At 33.8% G+C, this 25,842-nt stretch overlaps 1 protein-coding gene across 17 annotated transcripts in view; it reads right to left on the bottom strand.

Annotated features, from left to right (window-relative positions):
- Positions 1 to 25,842, bottom strand: part of ANKS1B (ankyrin repeat and sterile alpha motif domain containing 1B) — a 1,111,154-nt gene that overhangs the window by 924,724 nt on the left and 160,588 nt on the right. For all 17 annotated transcript variants that reach the window (XM_032346661.1, XM_032346662.1, XM_032346658.1 and 14 more), the window contains exons 5-8: positions 21,744 to 21,819; positions 19,369 to 19,470; positions 15,760 to 15,873; positions 14,177 to 14,343 (exon numbers count right to left, since the gene is read on the bottom strand). In XM_032346661.1, the coding sequence (XP_032202552.1) occupies positions 14,177 to 14,343; positions 15,760 to 15,873; positions 19,369 to 19,470; positions 21,744 to 21,819 (459 nt within the window). The remainder of the gene's footprint in view (positions 1 to 14,176; positions 14,344 to 15,759; positions 15,874 to 19,368; positions 19,471 to 21,743; positions 21,820 to 25,842) is intronic.

Raw genomic sequence — 25,842 nt, 5'->3', positions numbered from 1 at the left:
TTGACTTCTACACGTATCTCAGGGCCTAGCACAGAACCTATCACATAGCAGATCGATGATATAACCATTGATAATATTTTTAATGTATTATTCTATAAATATCACACAGATGTTTGATATTAAAATAGAATTATCAGTGAGTTTAGAAGAGGAAGACTTTCCAACTCTGGTGCCATAATTATATCACTTTCCTGCTTACAAAATTTTTGATTAAAAAAAAAATCAAACCATTTTCCATGACCTTCAAGACCCTATCTAATCTGGATTTCAACTTCGTTCCATTTTATTCTCTACCCAGTTCACTTATACTCCAGTATATACCAATGGCTTCTTTTTCCAGTACTTAAACATATTAAGTTCTTTTCCACCTCAGGAAACAGTATTTCCTTTTATTTCAAATTTTCTTTCCTTGGTGTTTATGTGACTGGATCCTTCTCCTCTTTCAGATTACAGTTTATCTCTCCTCCTCTAGCAAACAACCACATATATGTAATATGTAAATATTAAATAAATAATATAATAAATATTAATAAATATTTAATATTAAATATTAAATAAGTAAACAACCACACCTCACTTCCAGTTACTCTCATTGCTAAGCACGAGTCAGAATATCTTAGTTAAGTAAATATGATTCCAGGGTTATGAGCAATCAAAGTATCTTTTTAAATTAGGTTATAGACAAGAAAAAAATTTGAAGTATACCTTCTCATATATGATCTATGAATACAGAATTTTTATGCTTTGGACTGTGACATTACTACGTCTAGAAAAGACTAGATTCTTCAGGGTTTAAGGTTAAATTCTCAAAATCACAGAATGCCACTTGCTTCAAAGGATAAGATAAAAATTAAAGAACAAGGGGCACCTGGGTGGCTTAGTGGGTTAAAGCCTCTGCCTTCAGCTCAGGTCATGATTCCAGAGTCCTGGGATGGAGCCCCACATCAGGCTTTCTGGTCAGCAGGGAGCCTGCTTCCTCCTCTCTCTCTGCCTGCCTCTCTGCCTACTTATGGGTCCCTGTCAAATAAATAAATAAAATTTTTTTAAAAAATTAGAGAACTCATAAATCAAAGGGCAAAGACAAACGTCCCTACTGATGATATTATGATCTCTTTCTCTTCTTCTTCCATTCTCCCTTTCTTCACCCTCCTCTATACACACACACATACACACACACACACACACACAGAGGCACACACACTTCTGTCCTGTATGGGGTGTTGGTTATACAGTCTATCAGAAGGAAAATAATACCAATATAAAGATATTAATAAGTATTATAAATGTGAAACACAATCTCTGAGAATATCATCTGACTGAGGTCTTACTGGAAATTTGCTTAACTGTCATGAAGGATGCTAGTGAGCTGATACAATATTGTAAGATTATGTTGGTGAAATGACCTCATCTTACTTAATTTATGTAACCCAGAACCTTGGAAGTCATAGCTATGCAGGGATAAAATGACTTTGGATTAAGTATGATAGATTAAGTGAGAAGAAAGAAACTGGTAATATCAAAATTTTAAAAAGTTGTTGAATGACCAAAAAACCACTTACTGAGCACTTACTATAAGTGAAGAATGATAATGGGCACTTGGGATAGACAATAAAAAATAAAACACTGGTCCTGGGTTTATCATTTCATTCTTATAGAAATTTACTTATATGAAGAGGGAAGGGAGAAGTAGGTATTGGGGGGCATGTTGTAAGGGAGAAGACAGAATTGTAAGGAACAAGACAGACAGCAACAATGAATGTAGTCTCTAAGTCTGAAGGACTGAAAATGAGAGAAAAGAGGGAACATAATATATTCTTTTAAGTACTATTTTATACCTTATGTGGTATTTTAACAACACTGTCATTTAAAGTATAAAAGAATTAAGTTGTTATATAGAATATAAAATAAAAATCATATGGTCATCTCAATAAATGCAGAAAAAGCACCTGACAAAATATCCTTTCATGATAAAAACATTCAACAACTTGGGTATAGAAGAAACACAGATCAATGTAATAAAAGCCTATATGACAAGACCACCGCTAACATCATACTCAATGGTGAAATGTTGAAAGTTTTTGTTTTAAGATCAGGAATAAGACAAGGATGCCCACCTTCTCCACTCCTATTAAATATAGTAGTGGAAGTCCCAGCCAGAGCAATTAGACAAGAAAAATAAATAAAAAGCAAATCATAAAAGGGAAAAGTATAAAATAAATAAAAAGCAAATCATAAAAGGGAAAAGTAAAATTGTCTGATGGCATATCATATGATTTTATATAAAGAAAATCCCAAAGACTCCACCAAAAATCTAGAACTAATCAACAAACTTCAGTATACAAAGCCAACATACAGAAATCATTTCTATATGCAAACAACAAAATTTGCATTTCTATATGCAAACAACAAAACATTTGAAAAAGAAATACAGGAAAGAACCCTATTCACAGTAGCATCAAAACAAAACAAAAACAGAAAAAAAAACTTGGGAATAAATTCAGCCAAGGAAGGGAAAGATCTATACACTGAAAACTACAAAACTTTGATGAAAAAATTAAAGAAGACACAAACCAATGGGAAGATATTCTGTGTTCATGGACTAGAAAAAATAATATTGTTTAACATTCCAACAAAGTCATTTATAGATTTAAGGCAATCTCTATCAAAATTCCAATGGCATTTTTCATAGAAATAGAAGAAGTGACCCTTAAAAGGTTAGTTATTTTGCCTTGACGACCAATCTAAATTTGTACTCATAGGAGCATAGAAAGGTAAATTAGGGTCAAATCATTGTAATCTGAGATCCAAAGATCTGTGAGGGCAAGACAATGGGTGTGAACAGTTGGTTATCTAAGAAATCATCATTTTAAAAATATTCTAGTACAGTGTGCATAAATTACTGAATATAAGAATCATCAAAGGAGTTTATTAATAATAATCTACTTCCAGGGACACCTGGATGGCTCAGTCAACTAAACATCTAACTTTGATTTCAGCTCAGGTCACGATCTCAGGGTCATGAGATTGAGCCCTGTGTTGGGCTATGTTCAGCACAGAGTCCACTTGAGATCTACCTCTTTCTCCATCCCTCCCCTTGCTCTTTTTCTAAATAAATAAAATCTTTAAAAAATATTAATAATAATCAACTTCCAGACATTCTGATTCAGTAGGTTGAGGTGAGAAAGACTAGAGAAACATTCCTATTCAGATGACAAATATAAAGATCATAGTAATATTTATCTAAGTAGTAGCATTTGGATTCAAATACAAGTCTGTTTGAGTTCAAAACTCTTGTTCTCTACAATATAATGCAGAAATGCTCCAAGTTACAAATACATGTTATTTAATAAATTAGTATAATTCTTTAATGCAGGGTCTCAGTAAGTTAGCAACAGTAATAGTAATAGTAACTATGACAATAAAGATACTTTCAGGGCGCCTGGGTGGCTCAGTGGGTTAAGCCGCTGCCTTCGGCTCGGGTCATGATCTCAGGGTCCTGGGATCGAGTTCCGCATCGGGTTCTCTGCTCCGCGGGGAGCCTGCTTCCTCCTCTCTCTCTCTCTGCCTGCCTCTCTGCCTACTTGTGATCTCTCTGTGTCAAATCAATAAATAAAATCTTTAAAAAAAAAAAAAAAAGATACTTTCAATGTTTAGGAAACTGGCACCACGCTAAGTAAGAGTAGGATTAAGGCCTAAAAGGGAATACTCTACAAGCCTTCAAGAATAGATTTATTTCAGCTACACAGAAAGGATGATTACAGGAAAAGTTATGTCAGTGTTGTCTCATTTATTCTGGGGGCAAGTGATGTCCACTTTACAGATGTTGTTTCCGTAGTGTAGTGGTTATCACGTTCGCCTAACACTTTACAGATGTAATTATCACTGGGTTTATTATCTTTGTTTATTCCAGAGTTTTTCATTTTCTGTCAAGTTCATCTTCTTGATTAACTCATTCTTTCTTCAAATTAAGACTTTGTTTTCCATTGTTAGTTATTTGATAGCACAGGCAGTTATCAAATAAATAGAACTGTTGTGAAACTGTAAGAAATCAAAATATTTGAGCTTTAAAAAAGCACAAATGCTCCGGATGTCTGGGTGACTCAGCTGGTTAAGCTCCCAACTCTCGGTTTCAGCTCAAGTCATGATCTCATGAGTTGCGGGATCAAGCCCTGCATGGGGCTGCTTGCTCAGTAGGGAGTCTGTGTGGAAGATCCTCTTTCAAAATAAATAAATATATCTTTAAAAAAGAATTAAAATAATAAATTTTTAAAAATAAAATAGGGGCACCTGGGTGGCTCAGTGGGTTAAGCCTCTGCCTTTGGCTCGGGTCATGGTCTCAGGGTCCTGGAATAGAGCCCCGCATCGGGCTCTCTGCTCAGCGCAGAGCTGCTTCCTCCTCTCTCTCTGTCTGCCTCTCTGCCTACTTGTGATCTCTGTCTGTCAAATAAATAAAATCTTTAAAAAATAATAAAATAAAATAAAAATTAAAAAAATAAAAATAAAAATAAAATAATAAGCATAGATGATTCAAATAAAGATTCTGGCAAAGAGAAATGAAAATAGCATGAGACAATTTTAAAAATCTAGGCCTAAGATTAAAGCAGGTCACATAGTATATCTCTTCCTTCTACTTTTATTGACTTTGATTACATAATGGAGAATCTTAATTCTTCAGCTCTTCGAGGTTGAATGAATTCCAATATTCAGTAATCATGTCTCAAATGGTCTCGTGATAAATTGTTAGAACTGTGAGCACTTTCAGTAATTTTTTTCTGGGTCGCTAGTCTACTATTTCATTAGAATTACTTTGCTGTTCAAGGTGAAAAACATTTCCCTGAACACAGAGATAAGTGATTATCAGCACTGACATGTCTCTTTAAGCTCAGACTCTAGATTGATTTCTTTTGGCATTAGCAAGTAAAATGGAATTCTCCTACATTGGCAAGCTGTCCAAGGCCTTTACTCCAAAAAAGAATCAAGAATTCTCAAATGTGTACCTTGAAACAGAATTACAAATTAGGAGCATTATATGATAAATGAACAAGGTAACTGTAACATGTGGCTAAAAGTTGTTAAAGTTAACATCATCATTATCCAGAAAGTGAGGTTAAAAGAAAGTCAAGTTACTATTAAACTTTTAAGAAAACATTACAGTTAGCTCCTGAGTATAAAGTATAGATTCTCAAGGAAATCATAATAGCTAGGTTCTATAAGGAAGATTAAATTCAAGTTGGAGATTAGAAAGAGATCAGAAAGAATGAAAGTATCAAAATAAAAACTGACATGTTGTAACTGCAAAATAGATAAAATAACTTCAAAAACTTCATAAACTTCAAATATATACAGTTTACAACTGTCTAGAAAGGGAGTTTTTTTGCCTTGGGATAGGGAGTTTTTTTGCCTTGGGATACTTTAGCAGAATGCTTGTGATGCTAAGAGGTATTTTGGTGTCAAACACATTTAAGCATGTGCATAAATAATACCAAGCATTAGTTAGGCATGTCATGATCAGCAAAAATCACTAATAAATAGGGAAAAAACAATGTTTGTTTATGTCCATTTTCTTTATGATTAACAGGAAAAAAATTGCTTCAAAAATAGTCCATCTCAACTTACACAGAAAGAATAACAGAGACTACCCTACGACCCAGCAATCGCGCTACTGGGTATTTACCCTAAAGATACAAATGTAGTGATCCAAAGGGGCAGGTGCACCTGAAAGTTTATAGCATCAATGTCCACAATAGTCAAACTATGGAAAGAACCTAGATATCCATCAACAGATGAATGGATAAAGAAGAAGTGATATATACATACAATGGAATACCATGCAGCCATCAAAAGAAATGAAATCTTTCCATTTGCAACAATGTGGATGGAACTAGAAGTTATTACGCTTAGCGAAATAAGTCAATGAGAGAAAGACAATTATCATATGATCTCCCTGATATGAGGAAGCTGAGAGGCAACATGGTGAGTATGAGAGGTAGGAAAAGAATAAATGAAACAAGATGGGACTGGGAGGGAGACAAACCGTAAGAGACTCTTAATCTCACAAAACAAACTGAGGGTTGCCAGAGGAAGGGAGGTAGGGAAAGGGTGGCTGGGTTATGGACATTAGGGAGGGTATGTGCTATGGTGAGTGTTGTGAAGTGTGTAAACCTTCACAGACTTGTGCCCCTGGGGCTAATTAATACATTATATGTTAATAAAAAATTTTAAAAATGAAACAAAACAAAAAAACCCTAAGACTTCAGAACTTAAAAAAAAAGAATAACAGAGACTAATTTTTAAAATGCTTATCACAGAATATTGAAGAATTTAAAAATTAAAATATAAATGAGATGTTTCTGTATTTTTACTACAGATTTCCATTATATATGTTACCAGGAACCAAACATGGTATTTATAATGTAAGATTTCTTTATTGTCAATGAAAGAGACATTACTATATAAGAAGGATATGGCTTGGTATAAGATGTTGGTGTTTTTATTGTTACGAGGAAGTTTATAATATAGTTTGACAAGGTATTTTATGTCATCCTCAAAATAAATGGTGAGCCATTCATTATTTGAAACATCAACCAACAAAGCAAGTTCTTCTGAAATTAGATAAGATCTTAGAGCTTTATCCACAGGTCTGTACCCACATTCAGTTATTAAACAGACTTTCTCATGTCCATGGCCTAGCATATCAATTCAACAAATGTTTATTAAGCATGACAGTGAAGAACTATGCTAAATTCCTCACACATACAAAGATAAGTATTTCCCCTATCACAAAGAGAGTTACAAGCAAAGCCAAAACAGAGTCATACATAAGTGATACAAAGGAGACTTTAAAATTTCTTTACATATTTATAAATAAAATGTAATTATATCCAATCTAAATTGTTGGCTTTTAATAGAAGGATCAAAAAAGGTATTGTAATATTTTTAATTAGAGGTTTTGTGAATTAAATGGTTTTTTATTTGTAGACAGAGAAAAGAATTATGTATGAAAAAAAAACCATGAACATGGGCAGAGATAAGGAAAGACAGCCATGAGAGTAACCCGTTTTACCAAAAATCCTATTTATCTAAGACATTAATGGGAGAACGTTGAAAATATGTAATGAGGCTGGAAGGTGGAGCCTTGAGTGTCAAAGTTAGAAGTCTATATTTAATTTTTACAGTGAAGACCAAATCTAGCTGTGAAAAGAATGACATGATCAGAACTGCACTTTAGGCATACTGTTTTAGCAGTAGTAATAAGAAAAAACTGGAGCAAATGACAAGGAGACACTAGAAACACGTGTACAGAATAAAACAAAACTCCTAAAATAACTCAGTAAGAGGTAATGAGAGTCTGCACGTGCAAAATGGCAAGAATAATGAAAAGGTAAGGGTAAGTCAATGTGGAAGACTTTAATGACAGAATGACTGTCACAAATAACCATTAATGACATGACTATTATGACTATCCAGTAAGTTAGGATCATGACCTTGGAAGATATCAGACCTAAATATAGATCCCAGTTTTACCTTTTGGTAGCTGTATAAACCCGGACAAGTTATTTTACTCTTGATTTCCACATTGAGGATAATAAAACCTACCTCATGGCATTATTGTGATGAATAAAAAAGCTAACAATTTTAACATGCTTACCACAATGTCTAGCACGTAGTTAGTACAATATAAATGCTAGCTTCTAGTATTAGAATTATTTGCAGAGATCAGAGATTGGCAAGTATTTATTGATTTTTTAGCAGCCACTTCTCACCATTGGTTCACACTGTAGTTGTGGTCATTTATAAACCCCAGAACTTTTTGAAGCACCTCTTCCCCAATTAAATCTCTCCAATCTTATAATTAAACCACTGAATTTTTATGTTTATTGAGGTAATTTTCCATATAAGTTCAATTATTTGCCATGTTTGCTATTCCTCCTTCACATTTGCAGACCTGATTATGGTGGATGACTGGGCTTTTTTTCCATGGCAAATAGGGACTAAGACCAACCCAAGAATAAAACACTTAGCACTCCATGAAAGAAATTCCTTTCAGTTTGATATTGAGTGGTTATTTGGAAGTCTGGATAAAATTGGACAAAATCTATGAAACATAAAAATCAAAATGGTATGTTTTCAGCAGCACAAGAGAACAGCTCTTTTTCTGTCAGTAACAGAAGGCCATATTAAACTTTTTTTTTTTAAACTGGAATAAACTTAGGCTTCGAAACTTCCAGTACTTCCAAAGATCACCCTGCTAGTAAGTGGTAGAACAGTAAAACCCTGTCCTTGGACTCTTTAATTCATCTCTAAATAATTAAACATGTTTTTCTATACAAATGGTTTATTTACAATATTGGTTTATATGTACTCCTCTGTGCAGTGTTTGCCTTTTCCTTTGCCTTATCATTCAATACACTTTCACTGACAGACTACATTCAGGGTACTGTGCTAGGCAGGATGTGATTACAGAGATCAATCAAATAGAGATCAAACCATTAAGAAGTCTGTAAGAAATATAAAAATGTGTACACCTACAAGACAAAGCAGAACAAAAAATATTTCATAAGGCATCACGAAAGGGAAAAGCAATTGTGCTGGAAGTTCAGAACAATGACCCCTATATTCTAGAAGCTAAGGATATCTCAAAGATCTTCGTAGATTCACTTCAGGTACAAGTTCTTCCTGGGATGAGATGAAGGACCAAAAAAATAAATAAATTAAAATAAAATTCTGGATTTTTCTTTGTAGGTACATATGGTATATAAATATGCTATTAGCTTCTACATATTAACAAAGGTCAACAGAGTCTATGTATTCCCTAAATATCCTGGAAAATCTGTTAGGACAATCCAAGCCTGGACTTAGTACATACCAGCCTTGAGTCACCATTGCCAAAAAATTAATTCAACTATATAAGACATGAGTTATTTAAGTTAGAAATATTCTGAATACTATTATATTCCCAATAAGGTAATAGTTACCATAGCTTAAGATTCAGTTCCACTATTAAAAAAACTCATTATGTGCTAAAGAATCAGTTATAATCTTATAACAACCGTCAATTTTATGTTTCAGAAAATTCATTTCCTGAAGTGCTGTGAATCAGATAGGAATTGGATGAGAGAGCTGCCAAAGTCTCTCACAATTCTGAAATTGGTACATTCCTAATATGAAGCTCTAGAAATTATATTTTTGCTTTATAAACACCATTTGTATTCTAGGCAACCTAATCTGTTTCTACTGACCTTTAAGACTTGATGAATTCTGGCACCAAATTAAATGTATTTTCCTATGGAGACCCCCAACACACTCCCCCAACAGTGTTCTCAAGCAGGTTACAGAAGCTTGGTACAAAAACTTAGGTGTTGAATCTTAAAGTCTTGATATACTACAGTAAAAAATCTCATACTTCAGAAGGTCTACATTAAAGATTTTACACTGGAAAAGAAAGTAAAATAACAGATAAGAGGTACACTGGTTGATTTAAAATTGCACAAAACCTGACAACACAGCCCCTTTCAAACAATAAATCTTATATGCTATTTTTAATCCTAAGGTTTCCCTTAGGATTAAAAACATAATGCATTTCATACCTGAAGCTTCCTATTTATTTCTTAGAGATATAAGCTAATGAGGCAATAATGTTTTTTTCTGTTTCAAATCTCAAAAACAGCTTTCCTGAAACCTAGATTCTGAAGTCTACTCTAATGATCTTTATGTTATAATCAAATTTCTCTATGGTATATGTATTCACATTTCAGAGTTTTGCACATTGTTTATACACAAGGAGGAAGAAATTGAATATATGACCCGGGAAAATAAATGAAGAGAATAGCACATTTTTTCAGATATTTTATATTCTTTCAAAATTCTAAATTTCATGGGTTGCTAAAGAATGTAGAGATATTTATATTTCTTCAAAATTTACATTCTAGATTATATAAGGTCCTAATTCAACTTAGAAAATGGCTCCATATGCATATTATAAAAACACTTAAAACAGACTAACTTCTGAATTAAAATTTATGCAAGGGAAAATGTAATTTTAACTGGAGCTAGCCTTCACATTAAATGTAAAACCTCCAATCGAATACATTTAACCATAATAAGAATTTAATTTTTTATTCACTTATATTAGTAAAATTGTTCAAACTACTACCTGAGGCTAATATTTTAGTAAAACCAGAAACCTCTAATTCAAAAGTAAAAGTTCTTACATAAGATAGTTCATTTTGTATTTTAAATTACTGAACTAGAGTGCCCTCTATTGGAAGAAAAAAGGCAGTGAAAGCTAAACGGAACTAAGAATAGTTAAAATACTCCCAAAATTCATGGCACATCATTAATAAGGAAGACTCATTTATTAATAATATAAATGCTACAAAATATATTTTCTATATATTTTGATTTCTTCTAAGTTACTTTTGAAACTACCTGTCATATCATGATGAACATGTTGGATATTTCATATCACCTAAAATTAAATTTTAACTGAACTAAATGCCTATCCTTCAGCCAATAATGTGAATAAGCCAAAATTATTATTCCATATTTAATATTTCAATGTAATATAGAAATAATTTTAATTTAGGACTATATGGCAAATTTTCTTTGGTGATAAACTGAAAACGTCTCTAATTCAAGAGGTTTTTTAGACACTCTAACTTCAATTCATTCAAAAGAATGAGGCTCAGGGCCACCCAAAACAATTCTGATTTAGTTGCTCTAGTTGGTCATGATGTAGAACATGAAAGTATCAGTATTTTTTGAAGCCTGTCCAAATATGTCTAACGTATTTCCGTTGCTGAGAATCATTAAATCTCTTCCAGAACATTTGACTATAGTTACCATTTTTAACCTCCCCAAAGGTCACCTTCAAGACAGAACTCCTTTACTCAAGAGTTTATTCTACTCACCATCAATATTAAACTCCTGACTAGCTTCCCAATTCTCATTATCTTCCCTTAACAAAATAACTAAGTGGTAATGGATATGGTACCAGCCCCAGCCAGACAGCCAGTGTACAGATCCTGGCTCTGGCAATTACCATTTAAACGTGGGAAAATCATAAAAGTTTTCTGTGCCTCCATTTTGACATCTGTAAAATCGGAGGAATAATACCATCTATCTTTGGGTTATTGTGAAGATTAAATCAGTTAATAGAAACAAAGTGCTCTGTGTTAGGTATTCTCGTTACTTACCTAAATTTGTTTTCCACTACTTTCCAAAATCACCCTCATGATAAACAATTATTCTCAAATTACATGCTATGTCTCACCTCTGTGCTTTTGCACATACTGTTTCTGCAAGCTGGAATCCTCTCCCATTTACTCATTCACTCATTCATTCATTCATTCTAAAACAAACACAAGACACATCTCCTTCTCCTCCCAGGGCCCAGTTTAGTCTCTCCCTACCTCCATGAAGCCTTCAATGAATACCATTAAGTCTTCACTAATCTCTCTCTTTTTAAGAAATTCCTCTGGCCACTGGATAATTTATTATGAGAAATGTAGCTGGGAATTCAAGACACTGGCTCTGAGTTTGAATCCTAGATCTGCCACTTGTCAGCTGAGTCATTTCCCAAGTCTATAAACCCACTCAGGATTTTTGTGAAGATTAAGTGGCCTAAATCATATAAAGCATTAGAATAGCAAGCAACTAATAAACTTCAGCTCTTATATATCCGTTGTTTCATATTTTAGTCTTATTTGCACACTGTTTCTAAAGCCTCCTTCTAATAAGAATTTTGAACTCCTTCAAGTCAGGAACCATGTTTCATTACTGCTGTTATAAATCCTGTAACTAACAATGTGGTAACAAACATCTATATTAGTTGATCTATAAGTACTTGATTAAAGTTTTGCATACTTTGAGAGTAAAATTCATAACAAAACTCTGAAGGAACATTTTTGATAAACAGAGATATTCAACAAAAGCAAAAGAACCCAAATCAAACACAGGCTATAGAGAAGGGCCAAAGTAACGAGATTACTTTTTAAATATTCAATAACAAGTTTCTACTAGATTAATCTTCTGAAAGGGCACTTCCAATAATGTCTTTTTATCTGTTCAAAATCCTTTAGATTTTTCTCATTTTCTAAAAATAAAACTAAAACTCTTATTCTGACATTCAAAATCTTCCACGGCCTAACCTCAACCTATCCTTCTAATTTTATTTCCCATCTTTCCACTTTATAAACTCTATTATTCTAGAAAAACTGAACTACTTCCCCTTACTCACATGTAGCCTCTGCTTTTCTGCCTCATGTAGCCTTTATTATTTAATATGACAATATTTTCAAGAAATACAATGTAAGGTTTGTCACAGGAACAAAGACTGATAACTGAAAGGATAAGCGTGGATTTTAAGAAATTCACTTCAATTTATGAGTATTAATTTTTCTTGTTACTATCATAATACAGACTTTGACTTATAAAAAAAACAAAAATTTGGCCATCATTCCCCCTAATTATTTCACCCTCATAATATCAAATACCCCTGCTATCACTATCTGAAATCTATAAGCTTGAATAAACATATAGTCTCTAAGTAAAGTGTGCAGACCCCAAGCTGCACAAGATACCCACTGAATAAAAGGAAAAAAGATAAAGAGTTTCTATTTACACTTACTCTTTATGCTTCTTATTTGAATGTCTCTTGTAGTATATACCTAATTTACATCATACATTCTTAGAACAGAAGATACATGTAATTTATAAACACATGCACTTGTGTTTGCTTAAAATCTGTTTACTATGCCACACACAACAACAACAACAAAAAGTTTAGAAACCAATGGTCTAGAAAATTAAGGCTTTCAGAAAATCTGTGGGCTTAGAAGTAGGGGGCCAGAAGCAGTCAGTTTTGAGAAATCTTTAGGGATAGACCTAAAAACCTGAACACAACGTATTATTTATTTAGAATAACTATGTTTTAATTTGTAACAAATCTTCAAGGAAACTCTGAAATGTAATTGGCTTGTAATTTGGAGATGACATAAAACTGTTTAAGATATTTAAACAGGAAATTCTGTCCTGATGTTAAAGTCATTACATAAATATTTCATTAATATAAAAATTTCATTTGGTTAAAACTTGTATGTATTTATATATGTGTGTGCGTGTATAATTAATCATAATTATTCACAAAGAGCTTTTATTGGAGCCAATAATATGATGCTTTAAAAAAGATACCACAGGGGGGAAAACAAAAAAAAAAAAACAAGAACAAAGACATCCTAGGGAGTAAGACTAGCCATGGAGCTAGACTAGACATGAGCTTAACTAGCAAGCACTATCCTAGAAAACAAGTTACACATTAAAGAACTAAATGAAACATTTTCATAACAGTCACTATACTTGGCAATTTTTTTAGTTTTCATAAATAATATGACATACCTAACACAATCCACTCTTATTAGCTTTTGAAGAAAGCATAATGTTTCTATAACAAGTTCTAAAAGTGAGTGAAAATTTCATGTTATAATACTGCATTTCCTTTAATACCAGTATAAATCCTACCTCTATGTAACACAAAAGAGATATACAAATCCTAATTTTAGGTTGACTGATTCTCTACAGTTTGGTTTTTGTTTTTGTTTTTGTTTTTGTTTTTTTGCTATTGTGTTAATATAAAAGTCTAAATGAGCAAGAATCTCTAACTCATGATTTAGAGTCTGAGTTTGGAAGCTGCATAAGGGGATTTGCATAAGAGTAAAAAGTATGGAGGTCAAACTTTCTACAATGTCTCTCCCCTATCACAAATACAAACTGACTAGGGAACAAACACACATAGCCCAGCTCCATCTTTCTTCAAGATGAGACAGACTCAGTTCATAGAGAAAATGGGAAACAAAGACAAAAGGAAGATTTTTTTTTTTCTTTCTTTGGAAACCAAGATCATCATGCCCAGTAAAACTAATCAAAGAAATTATTATTTCTTAGGCATGTCAACGGTAGCAAGATCATCACAAACTATAAGTGATTTATCAAAGCATTCCTTCCCCTACACATGCAGTTAGAGTAAAATACCAATGAACATCCAAAAAGGAGCAACAGGGAATCTGACATTTGACACTGGAAGAATCTGAAGATAGGATAATGCACAAATCCCATGCCTCTCAGATACACATTGAATTGGCAAAGACAGAAGCACTGTCTTCCTTGCCCCCTTACTTACTACACTCTGGCTTCCATTTTTCCCAAGTTCTTCCTCTGAAATCTTGCTCAAATTATCTAAGTAGTGGTCTGATATTGTGTGGCACAAATCTTCAAAAGAATAATCCTTTTCTTGACAGAGTTTTATTTCATCCAAGAGTTTTGATAATTCTCCAGTCACAGTTTCACCTGTAAAAAGACAGTAATTTTTTTCAAAGCTTCAAGAAAGGCTTTTGCTAAAACTTCCTATTAACTAATAAAAATATGACTACTACGGTGATAGAACTCATATTCTGTCAAACAAGATTTAGTAAGTCAGAAAATATTCTTAGTAGTAAACTATAGTAAGTGTAAAAATATTAAAAGACAAGGATAAATCCCAATTTTGCCTATTATTGCTCTTATTCAAAATAGAAGTTAAGTATTGAAGGTTTATATATGTATAGTACATAAAAGCATCTGGAATTACAATTCCTAAGGCTTCATCCATTGTAACATTTAAACTTCAACAATCTTTCACTGGCATTCTATATAGTTTATGGACAGAATTCACTCAACAACTCACTAACAAATTTTAAATGATACCAGAAGCCTCCTTCCTAGGTTCAATTAAAAAAAATGATAGAACATATTTAGATAAATAATTATATAAGTAATAAATTAGAATTGTGCTATGTGACATGAAGGAAAAACACAGAAGGAATAGACAAATAATATGCATCATCTATCAAAATATGAATATTTTTAGGCTGCATGCAAATATGCATTTTTTTAAAAATTATTTTCAGAAAGATACCTTATACCTGTAATTTCTTCTGGGGAAAAACTAAAACTCCAGTAGTTATAACCCAGATATCAATGTTTTTATTCTGCATTAAAAATATATTTTAGAAAGGGGCACCTGGATGTCTCAGTCATCTGACTCTTGATCTCAGCTCAGGTCATGATCTCAGGGTCCTGGGATGGAGTCCTGTGATGAGCAGCAAGCCCCCGTGTTGGGCTCTGCACTCTGTACAGATTCTTTCTCTCCCTCTGCCCCATCCCTCACTCACACATGCTCTCACACTCTCAAATAATTAATTAATTTTAGGAAAAATATCTACTGTGAAATATCTACTCCATGTAAACTTCATGACAGCAGGGATTGCTAATTTTGCTCACTCCTGTGTCAGGTCCAAGAATAGGGTCTGACATATAGAAGAGTTCCATAAATGCTGACTGAACGGCACCTGACTGAATGGCACCTGGGTTAGTTGGTTAAGTGGCTGAATCTTGGTTTTGGCTGAGATCATGGCTATAGCGTTGTGAGACCGAGCCTTATGATAACTGTCAAACCCCCATCATAGGCTCTTTGCTGATGGAGCCTGCTTAAAAGTTTCTCTCCCTGCCCTACCATCTTCCTCTCCTTTAAAAAAGAAAAAAAAAAATTAAGAAAATTTAAAAAATCTTTAAAATGCTGGCTGAATAAATGGGTAAAATATAGAGTCTAAAATTCAACTTGTTAGACTTGAAACTTTTACAAGTGTTAGCCTTTTTGTACATATAGGACAGATTTATACATAAACATCTAGTATTATTTCAAGTGCTTTATAATTAGCTACTCACTCTTAGTCTTTTGGGAAGGAGACTCAATAGGAGATGAAATATGTATTTCTTGTGTTGTATCTTCTTGTACATGCTCTTCAACGGCTGCTGATCTTCCCACACCTTCTAAATATTCTGTGTATACAAGTTTTTGAAATTACATAGTCAAATTCATTTACCTTAAAATCAATAGCTTTATGTCTTATTTCTGATGATCAGTTTTTCATTTATTTCCTCATATCCCAAATATATCTTAAGCTTTTAAAAGAACTTCAAAAACCAAACTGAACGAACTTCAAGATGAACAATTAATTTAAATATTTTAAATTAAAACACAAAAGATACTTAGGAAGAGATTCACAAATCCTTTTTGTGAAAACCAAACTGGTCACATTGCCCTTAAAAATAAATTCACCTGTTAAAAACATAGTAACATCCTTTGTTTCCTAAATATATTCTACCTGAAGATTTAAAACCCTCTGAAAGATGCTTTGAATAGACTTGTTACCTGAACAGGGATATCAAATTCAGATAGCCACAACAACCAGTCAGGTAACATAAATGAATGAAATTCATGTCATAACAGTGTTTACGCTTGTAATATAAGCATAATTGCATATTAAACTTTATTTCTGCAGAGAAATAATGTTTATTCTCATTCTTGAAGTAATGTTCCACACTCAGCCTGTCTCTCATTTTTCCAATTTTGATGAAGACATAACAAGAGCAATAGCAGCTAAAACTTATATATATGGCTTACTATGCACCCAGCAGTGTTCTAAGTATTTAAAATAAGTTAACTCACTTGACCTTCACAAAACTATGACACAGACACCATTACAATCTCAGTTTTAGAGATGAAAACTCAAGGAGAAGAATTGTAAGTTGACCACATTCATACAGCTAATAAGTGGTACAGCCAGATAGATAGATATAGTACAAGAAAACATCTCACATTTCTCTTAAACTTAAGGAAAACGGCATCTGAAATCAGGAATAAATGTCAACGAACATTCAGCCTCAATATCATAGAGAAAACAGAAAGCATGTGGAGCATGATTAACCAGACAATAGGTGCCCCATGTACAGTTCAACAGTAAAGTAAAATGAAAGCCTTTTTTCTAAAAAAAAAAAAAAAATTAAAACCAAAACTCTGATGTTTTATCTGAAATCCTAGATTTTCAAATGTTGAAAGCTGATTTAATTTTTATGGAAATACAGTACAGATCTAAAACATGTAACCTAAACAAAATATATCTGCTATCTGCCCAAAGCATTCAGATTACGGTGGCTAGTTTTTAGTCTCCATCTAAAGTATTAAATCAATTGATCTCTCCCCATAGGGACCTTTTACTTATATGTCTTTATTCAGAAGGAATCTTTTTCTTAACATCTAGTTAGAAAGTCTGTGCTTTCATGCCAACCAACTGTGTCTTCATATCAACCAGTTTCTACATAAGGGCAATTCTACTAAGCAAAGAAAGCAACCTATGGAAGTCTATCCTTAAAAATTCTGACCCAGGGCGCCTGGATGGCTCAGTGGGTTAAGCCACTGCCTTCGGCTCAGGTCATGATCTCAGAGTCCTGGGATCGAGTCCCGCATCGGGCTCTCTGCTCAGCAGGGAGCCTGCTTCCCTCTCTCTCTCTCTCTGCCTGCCTCTCCATCTACTTGTGATTTCTCTCTGTCAAATAAATAAATAAAATCTTTAAAAAAAAAAAAATTCTGACCCAGTACAGTCATTATGTAAAGTGAATTCTTCCTCCAGGACACAAGTAGTAATTTTATCTACTTCTAAACTGGTTTTAGTGAGATAACCTTTTCATAAAACTTAAAATGTACCACTGATTTATGACCCAGGAATGAAAAGAATATAGATAACATGTTCACATTCTAAAATCTGCCAACAATTTTAAAAATTCAAAGATGTCCCATATAGCCTATCACAAGTTGACATACCTAAAATGAACCTTGGTGAAATAAAAGAACACAGATATTTAACTCCTATATAACAACAATTTCATCTCAGGTAAAACAATACAGTAAATGTCTGCAATTATGTCATGTCCTCTTTTTAGTGGATGACATTTATTTTGCTTTTCCCAAAAGAAATATTATTCACAAGCCTCTGTTTTTTTAAAGTTCAGTTAGAAACAAAAGTTCAATATAAAATATAAAGTGCCTATAGGGAGAAGGCAAAAATGTTGTATACCACTTTTTTTTTCTTTTTTAGTTTTCATTCAACTTGATATTTTTTTAAGATTGTATTTATTTATTCGACAGAGAAAGAGACAGGGAGAGAGGGAACACAAGCAGGGGGAGTGGGAGAGGGAGAAGCAGGCTTCCTGCGCAGGGAACCCAATGTGGAGCTCAATCCCAGAACCCTGGGATCATGACCTGAGGCGAAGGGAGAGGCTTAATGACTGAGCCAAGCAGGCGCCTCTCAACTTGATTTTTAATTTGAATACAAAGAGCCACTCTTGTACCCTCTGATTTATCTTTATATGCACTTAATTGCATTAACTTATTTAACAAGAAAATTGTAGGGGACTGAACTTCCATTCCTTGAAACTTTCAAAAATAAAGAGAGAACAGAGCATGAATGACTTCTGTAGCTCATCTATTCTTTTTACAAACCCTCTTTGGCTTTTGTTGACTCCCCTTATCTATGTATCACTTAACCAATTTGGTTTTAATTCACTTATTTCCTGCAGGACAAAACTGTTCTTCAGCTTCCCAACTAATAGCCAAAGAAACCATCCCACCGCCCTTCCCTATTACACTTGCCACCCATCTGCAATAATCAGGGGCTAATCACTGCTGACCAGTGTAGAAGCTACCTGGAAAGGAGAATGTCTGGATTTTTAAGGGAACATACTACATGCCAGGCCTAATCATGAAGCAAAAAGGTGAAGTATTTAAATCTAAATTTTCATTAAATTTTTTAGATCAAACAGGGAAGTATATAATCCTGCAAATAAAAAATTAGGTTTGGTTCCCAAACCTTCAGTAGGCCTAATGCCTGTATCTAATTACACATGTACTTAAGTGGCCTTTACCAAAAAACAAAAGCTTGCAAAAATGAATTATCTTGTACTGCTGGTTTAAGGAAAAAATAATCTGTATTATCTAAGTACAATTTGTTGTTGTTGTTGTTAACCCAGCATTTATGTACCAGGTATCCTAAAATAGGATATATGAGTTTGAGCAAGTCAGCCTCTCAGAACTTCAGTTTCCCTCATGTGCAAAAAGGAGAATAATACCAGATTTACCTCCCTCACAAAGTTATAGAAATCAGATAAAATAATAGAAAATCCCTGAAAACTCTTAAAGCATTATTCAAATATAAGATCATCATTACTTTATAGCCTTATTACTTTTAAGTTCATAACTACATATTTACTATATAGATTTAAAAGATCTTTTAATATCTAATGAATAGTCATATTCTGTTGAAAACAGAAACTAAACATTAAAAATTATTATTTTTTAGTTTAAGTCTACCAGAAAAAACTATAAATAATAAGTTCACTCAAAAGCAAACATTAACTGAAAACTCAAGAAAGAACAATGGTAGATTTATTTTAATCTTAACTTTAAGATAAAGTCATCCATCATTCACTATTGTGTACCTTGTAGAAGTGTTGCAATCTGGAGAGATTTCTGAGACGGATGTTCTTTCAGAATGTCTAAGACAGTTCGACCTAAGCTATCCCTTATGTTGGCATCAATTCCTGAAAGAAAAGGAAAAACCCACTAAATGCACACCACTGAAGTGTCATCAGAAAATAGTGGCAATATGTAACACTCTAATATCAAACATAAACAGACCAAGCACCGAAATGATTTTTTTAAAAAATTAAATCTTAAACACAAACACATACATACACGCACGCACGCATGCACACACACACACAATTTTATTAAGAAAGAAGGTGGGGGCATACTGCTACCAAAGATTAGGAACATTCTTGATAATGGATTAAGGTTTCAAGGGCACTGACCCAATCATTAAGATTGCTTTTTATAATTAAGGCTACTTTGGATTATAGCTAGTTAAATGATATGCTATCAAGTTGAAAAATTTTATTGATTTAGAATGTCAATTCCTAATGTATAATAATGGTTCTGTGATACATATATTTTGTAAAATATGGTAAAAATTTTTTAAATAATAATGTATCACTCTTAAAACACTGGAGTACTCACAAAATTTGAAAAAGGATGATTATTTCGTGTGGAGGCCAAGAAAAACAAGGCTGTACCCACCTCGAGTCTAGCCCTGACATAAGTACAGCCATCTTGACAAAGCAAAAGCTGGCACCTTGCACCCCCTCTTCACCCGCTCCCCTCCCCTCAATAGTATGTGTGAACAAATAGTTAACTTGCAAAGATCACAATCCTGCAAGACAGGAGTCTCCCTCGGTTTACAAATGTCCCAGTGCTAAATCTCACTAACAAGGACAATTGATAGGAGGAATGTGACATTCCACCAGGAAACTCCCAACTGTCTTCATGTTAGTGCCTCATTAGAGGAAAAAATGACCTTGGCTTGATAATAACCAGGCCTCCAATATCTTGACAGTCTTCTTTACCCTGATAGCCCTTCTGAACACCCGCTTTGTTCTCACCCACCCCTGAGTCCACTCCTACTCTGCCTTTAAAAGCTCTGACCGTAATCGGTTCAGGGTCCAAGTCCCTACTCTGCTGTGTCGGGTATACTTGGGCCCAAGCTTAAGCTTGCTGAATTAACCGTCGTGTGATTACATCATTTGGCTCCTTGGTGGACTCTCAGACGTGAAAACTCAGGCATAACATTTTGTACTGTCCAAATACTATTTGTCCAGCTACAAAGTCAAATATCTCTTATTCACTTATGCAAGATTATGTTTAATGTAAACCATACTCAATCATCTACCTGGTGATCATACTTCTTGACGTTTGTAAACTAAAACATCATTGGAATTATTTTAATTCTAAAAATATTTATTGTACTAAAGAACTTATTTCAATGTAGCAAATAGCTTTCACTACCCCAAAAAAGTATATAAACTTTCCAAACATCTACCTGCAAACAAAGCCATTTTCAGATTCTGGCCCCAAATGTTAGTTCACTATAACAATATAATTAAGTATTTGCTTAAATTTGTACAGAAATGTGTTATCAGCACATATGTGATTTGTTGCCTATAAGGCTAATTATATCACTGTTACATGTCAAAATTACATGTAAATGAAATTTTAACTTTGTATAACTATAATCAAAGTGCCATAGTCTGCCAATGGTTTTCTTTTTTTTTTTTTACTGTGGAAAATAAATATAACTATAGTCCATAACATAAAAGATTCACATCAATTGTTTCCAAGTATGAATTTATACCTATGATTTTTGATCCTAAAAAAAATCCAATCTCAGTTTCAACTTTATTTTATTTCATTCAGAATATACATATGAAAACAAGCCTACTATGTTGTTCCTTCAAACCATTCCCTCTTAAAGATTCCCTTTAAATCACTGCTGCTTAGAAACAAGAGCCTCTCAGTTGATGAAATAACAAGGTGAATTTACCTTAAGGATACAGAACTCTAATTTCTGTTTACTATAGTTCCCAATATAATAAACCAGGACAATGTTATGTTCTTTCATAAACCAAACAATTGTCATAACTTCATAAGGATCAGTTCCTCCCTCTTGTACAAAGCAGAGAATTCCTTTTCCTCCTTATAGATTCTCTAATATATTTCAATGTGATTTAAATATATATAATTATAATTTGTAAAAGCTTTTTACTGACACATCTATGGAGTAAAGGAAGGGGCATATTTATATCAATTTTATCTAAACACTGAGGTTCATTCTACATGGTATGAATACACATTTGCAATGAGAAGCAAAGGTAAAAAGTAAAGGTGATTATGAAAAAAAATGTGCCATTTCCCTTTGTCTACTCCTGAAATAGAAATTCTATTTGGCAGAATAATCTCCATGGAGAATCATGATAGTTACCTGTTTCTAACAGAACTCTTACAACATCCACCTTTCCAAATAAAGCTGCTTCATGAAGTGCACTCCCCTTTTCTGTCTGGAAAAAAAAAGAAAAAAAGAGAAAAGCACAGTTGCTTTAGGAGTGCTTATAAGTTAAAAAAAAAAAAATTATGACCTTATTTATCCGTACATATTCTCTGTAATCTCAGCACCCCCTGACAGAAAGGTACTACAGAATAAAGAAGAGATTCTAAGAACAAAATCCAAATGCTTAGATTTGTAAAACACCTCTGCTTCTGAATAGCCATTTGACCTTGTTACATTGGTAAGCGACTCACCTTCTCTTAGCCGTGGTTCTCAAGTGTAAAAATAGGCAGTAATGACTATCTCATGAGGTTTTTGTGAGTATCCATTGACTCCACCCAATCCATACATTGCATTCATTTATTAGACACCAATTATATCCCAACAATAGTTGATGGGTGTTCTGAGGTATAGAAATATGATGTCGACCCTTGTATATTCACATTCTATTTGAGGAAACAGATGTACAAAGTAATATTTATAATAAAGGAAATCTAAACAATTTAATATGGTTTACAAAACCCAGATGATCTTCTCCCTCCTCTCCTCTCCACACTTTCTCCTGTCCTCCCTGATTCTCCTCAGGATCTTATACCTTGTGCTTCAGGCATACTGAAATTTTTCACATTAGTCTCAGTCCCTAGAGATCTCAGAAGTCCCTCTGCCTGGTGGGATCCAACCCTCTGCCTAATGGGATCCAACCCTAGCCCTCTATCTCACTATCACCCATTCACTAGTTCTCAATCTTCAGCATGAATAGGAATTCCTTAAAGAGCTTGTCAAAAGCCAGATTTCTGGACCCTATTCCCAGCTTCTGATTCAGCAGCCTGGGATAGGCCCAAGAATTTCCATTGCTAACAAATTCCCAGGTGATACTGAGGTTCTAGGAGTACACTTTGACAACCATTGACCTATATGTCAAATCTCAGCTTGAATATAATTTCATATAAGAAGATATTGCTAACACCTAGGTCTAGTGCTGTTCCTGTATATTCCACATCAATCTATTTTTTCCTAATCATAACACTTATACTACATTATGTCATCTGATGGTCTATTTCTCTTAACAAACTGTAAGTTTAGTGTAAATGTGGACCACATCTTTTTTTTTTTTCATCATTGTATCCCTAATGTATACTAAAGTACCTTGAAAAAGTACATATTTAAGAATTGTTGGGGCACCTGGGTGGCTCAGTGGGTTAAAGCTTCTGCCTTAGGCTCAGGTCACGGTCCTGGGATCGAGCCCCGCATTGGGCTCTCTGCTTGGCAGGGAGCCTGCTTCCCCCTCTCTCTCTCTGCCTGCCTCTCTGCCTGCTTGTGATCTCTGTCAAGTAAATAAATAAAATCTAAAAAAAAAAAAAAAAGAATTTTTTTGAGGGCAAAAGGTAAACAGGGAGGAAAACAGCATGGAAAAGAAGAATCGTGAGAAATGCAGGGAGAGGTTGGTTCCTGCCTTGAAACGATCAAGGAAAATTTCAAAGAAGCAGCTTTCTGAGCTATACAAACACTAGGTTTTTCTCTCACTTTTTTTCTTTTTCTCTCAAGAATTTAATAAATTTCTAGGTCCTCAGTATGTGTGCATGTGTGTGTTAAATACTGTTATTACAGCAATTCTGTCCCCTTGTACTAAAACTGGCCTCTACTGTGGGATTCTAATCTCAATGCAAGGTAAAAATAACATAAAATAACATTTAGTGTAAAAACTTTGTTAATCAATAAAATCTTACTGTATAATTAACCCAATCTAAAATGGTTTATAAATGCATTATTAAGGAGACTGAGGATCAATGTGATCTAAATTTATCTTCAAAGGCAGCATGACTGAAATGTATTTGTCTTATAATTTAACTGTCATAATATGTAGATACACAAATGAAAATGGAAATAAGGGACACCTGGTGGCAGAATCAGTTGAGCACTGGACTCCTGGTTTCAGCTCAGGTGGTAATCTCAGGGTTATGAGATTGAGCCCTGTATTGGACTCCATGCTCCTTGGAGAGTCTGCTTGAGATTCTCTCTCCCTCTGCAACTTCCCCCTCACTAAAATGGATGGATAAATCTTAAAAAAATTTTAAGTAAAAATAATTTATAAATATATAGCCCTGTGCAGAATGGAAAATAAACTATGGAAACTTATTTAACTCCTTAAAAAAATGGTCTCAATATGGGGCACAAATGCTTTATTATTTTAATTTTCTAAAAAATATCCCTTCAAATAATCTAATTCTTTTTACTGTCAGTGTGTTTTTCAACCAACTTTCTGATTATTAATTTGATTTCCATTCTTAAAAAATTGTGGACTATATGTTAGAAAAACTCCTCCTGGGATAGCATACCTTAAATATTATGAAAAACTAAACAATGTTTTAAATACAGGCATTAAAAGGAAAAATAATAGAATTCCTAAGAGCCTAGGGGAGAAAAGGAGGGACAGAAACTATGAACCCAGGGTTGTAATGGAATAAGAAACCATTACAGGGAATCTGCTAATCCCAGCAGACTAATGCTTGGGCTTTAACCAGCTACTCTAGGAGAAAGTGGGAAGAGGGAAGGAGACAAAGAAGCACAAGAAAGCTGAGAAGACAGATCAAGGACCCCTGCAAAAATCTAAAACTTCTAGGGGCACCTGGCTGGCCAGCAGGTACAGCATGCAACTCTTGGATCTTAGAGTCATGAGTTCTAGCCCCATGATTGACACTGAAATTACTTCAAAAAAAAAAAAAAAAAAATCTAGGGCGCCTGGGTGGTTCAGTGGGTAAAGCCTCTGCCTTCAGCTCAGGTCATGATCTCAGGGTCCTGAGATCAAGCCCCACATTGGGCTCCTTGCTTAGCAGGGAGCCTGCTTCCCCCTCTCTCTCTACCTGCCTCTCTGCCCACTTGTGCTCTCTCTCTGTGTGTCAAATAAATAAATAAAATCTTAAAAAAAAATCTAAAACTCCCAAAGAACAACATCTTCAGTAAAAAATAATAATAATAAATAAACTAATTAAATAAAAATTAAATGTGTTGCACAGAAGGAGAAATTAAAAATGTCTACCTAGATCTTAGTTCTAGTTCTTAGTTCTATTCCACTTAGTTTTAAGTGGAGCAGAGTAGCAAAAACAACAACTCCCCACAAAATTTCTAACCACAGTTCTGCTTTCACATGGGCTTGGAGCCATAATTACACAACCTCTGTGCTCCTACAACCCTCTGATCCTGAGCCAAAAATGTAGAAGGAAGTGATATCCTGGGTTTGTATAGTACCAGGCAAACATAAATGCTTAGTAAAAGAAGATCTAAATCTTCGTGGGGGGGAAAAAAAAAACACTTTAAACTCGGGTGTCTGAGAATTCCAACAGATCAAGCTCTAAGAAACAGATTTAAAATCAGAAATCACTGAACATGAAAGAAAACAAGCCATGAGAAAGAATTCATAGAAACAAAAAGAATAAAACCTATTAAAACTTCACGTGTCATATGATGACCAGCTACAGAATATAATATATATAAGTATATAAATGTATATATATGTATATATGTATATATATATGATCAATAAGATGGAAGAACAAAAAGAGGATATCAAATATAACTAAAAAAGAGGAGAATCAAAATTGGCCAGATTTGAAAATGAACTAGACAACATTTCTAGAAATGGAAAACATAATGTCTTAAATGGAAAGGTTTAATAACGGATAAGATAGAGCTGGAAAAACAAGTATTGAACTGGATGGTGGATTTTTTTTTTTTTTTTAAGTACATACTGCACTTTAAAGAAACAGATTGAAAATGTGAAAGACAGGACAGAATTAAGACTCAAGATATGTCTAATCAGAGTTCTAGAAGGAGAGGCTTGGGATAAGTAATTCAATGGCTAAAAACTGTCTAGGACTAATGAGATACTAATACTCAATACTAGAAATACCAAGCAAGATAAGTGAGAAGAACACATTATGAACATATTACAGTGAATCTACAGAACACCTAAGATAAAGAGAATATCCTACAAATATCCCAAGGGAAAAGACTAGCTGTCTAAAAATAATTAATAATT

The sequence above is a fragment of the Mustela erminea genome, chromosome 6 (assembly GCF_009829155.1).
Source record: "Mustela erminea isolate mMusErm1 chromosome 6, mMusErm1.Pri, whole genome shotgun sequence".
NCBI classification, from domain to species: domain Eukaryota; kingdom Metazoa; phylum Chordata; class Mammalia; order Carnivora; family Mustelidae; genus Mustela; species Mustela erminea.
Note: the sequence above shows the minus strand (reverse complement) of the source record. Positions and strands in the feature narration are given on the sequence as shown.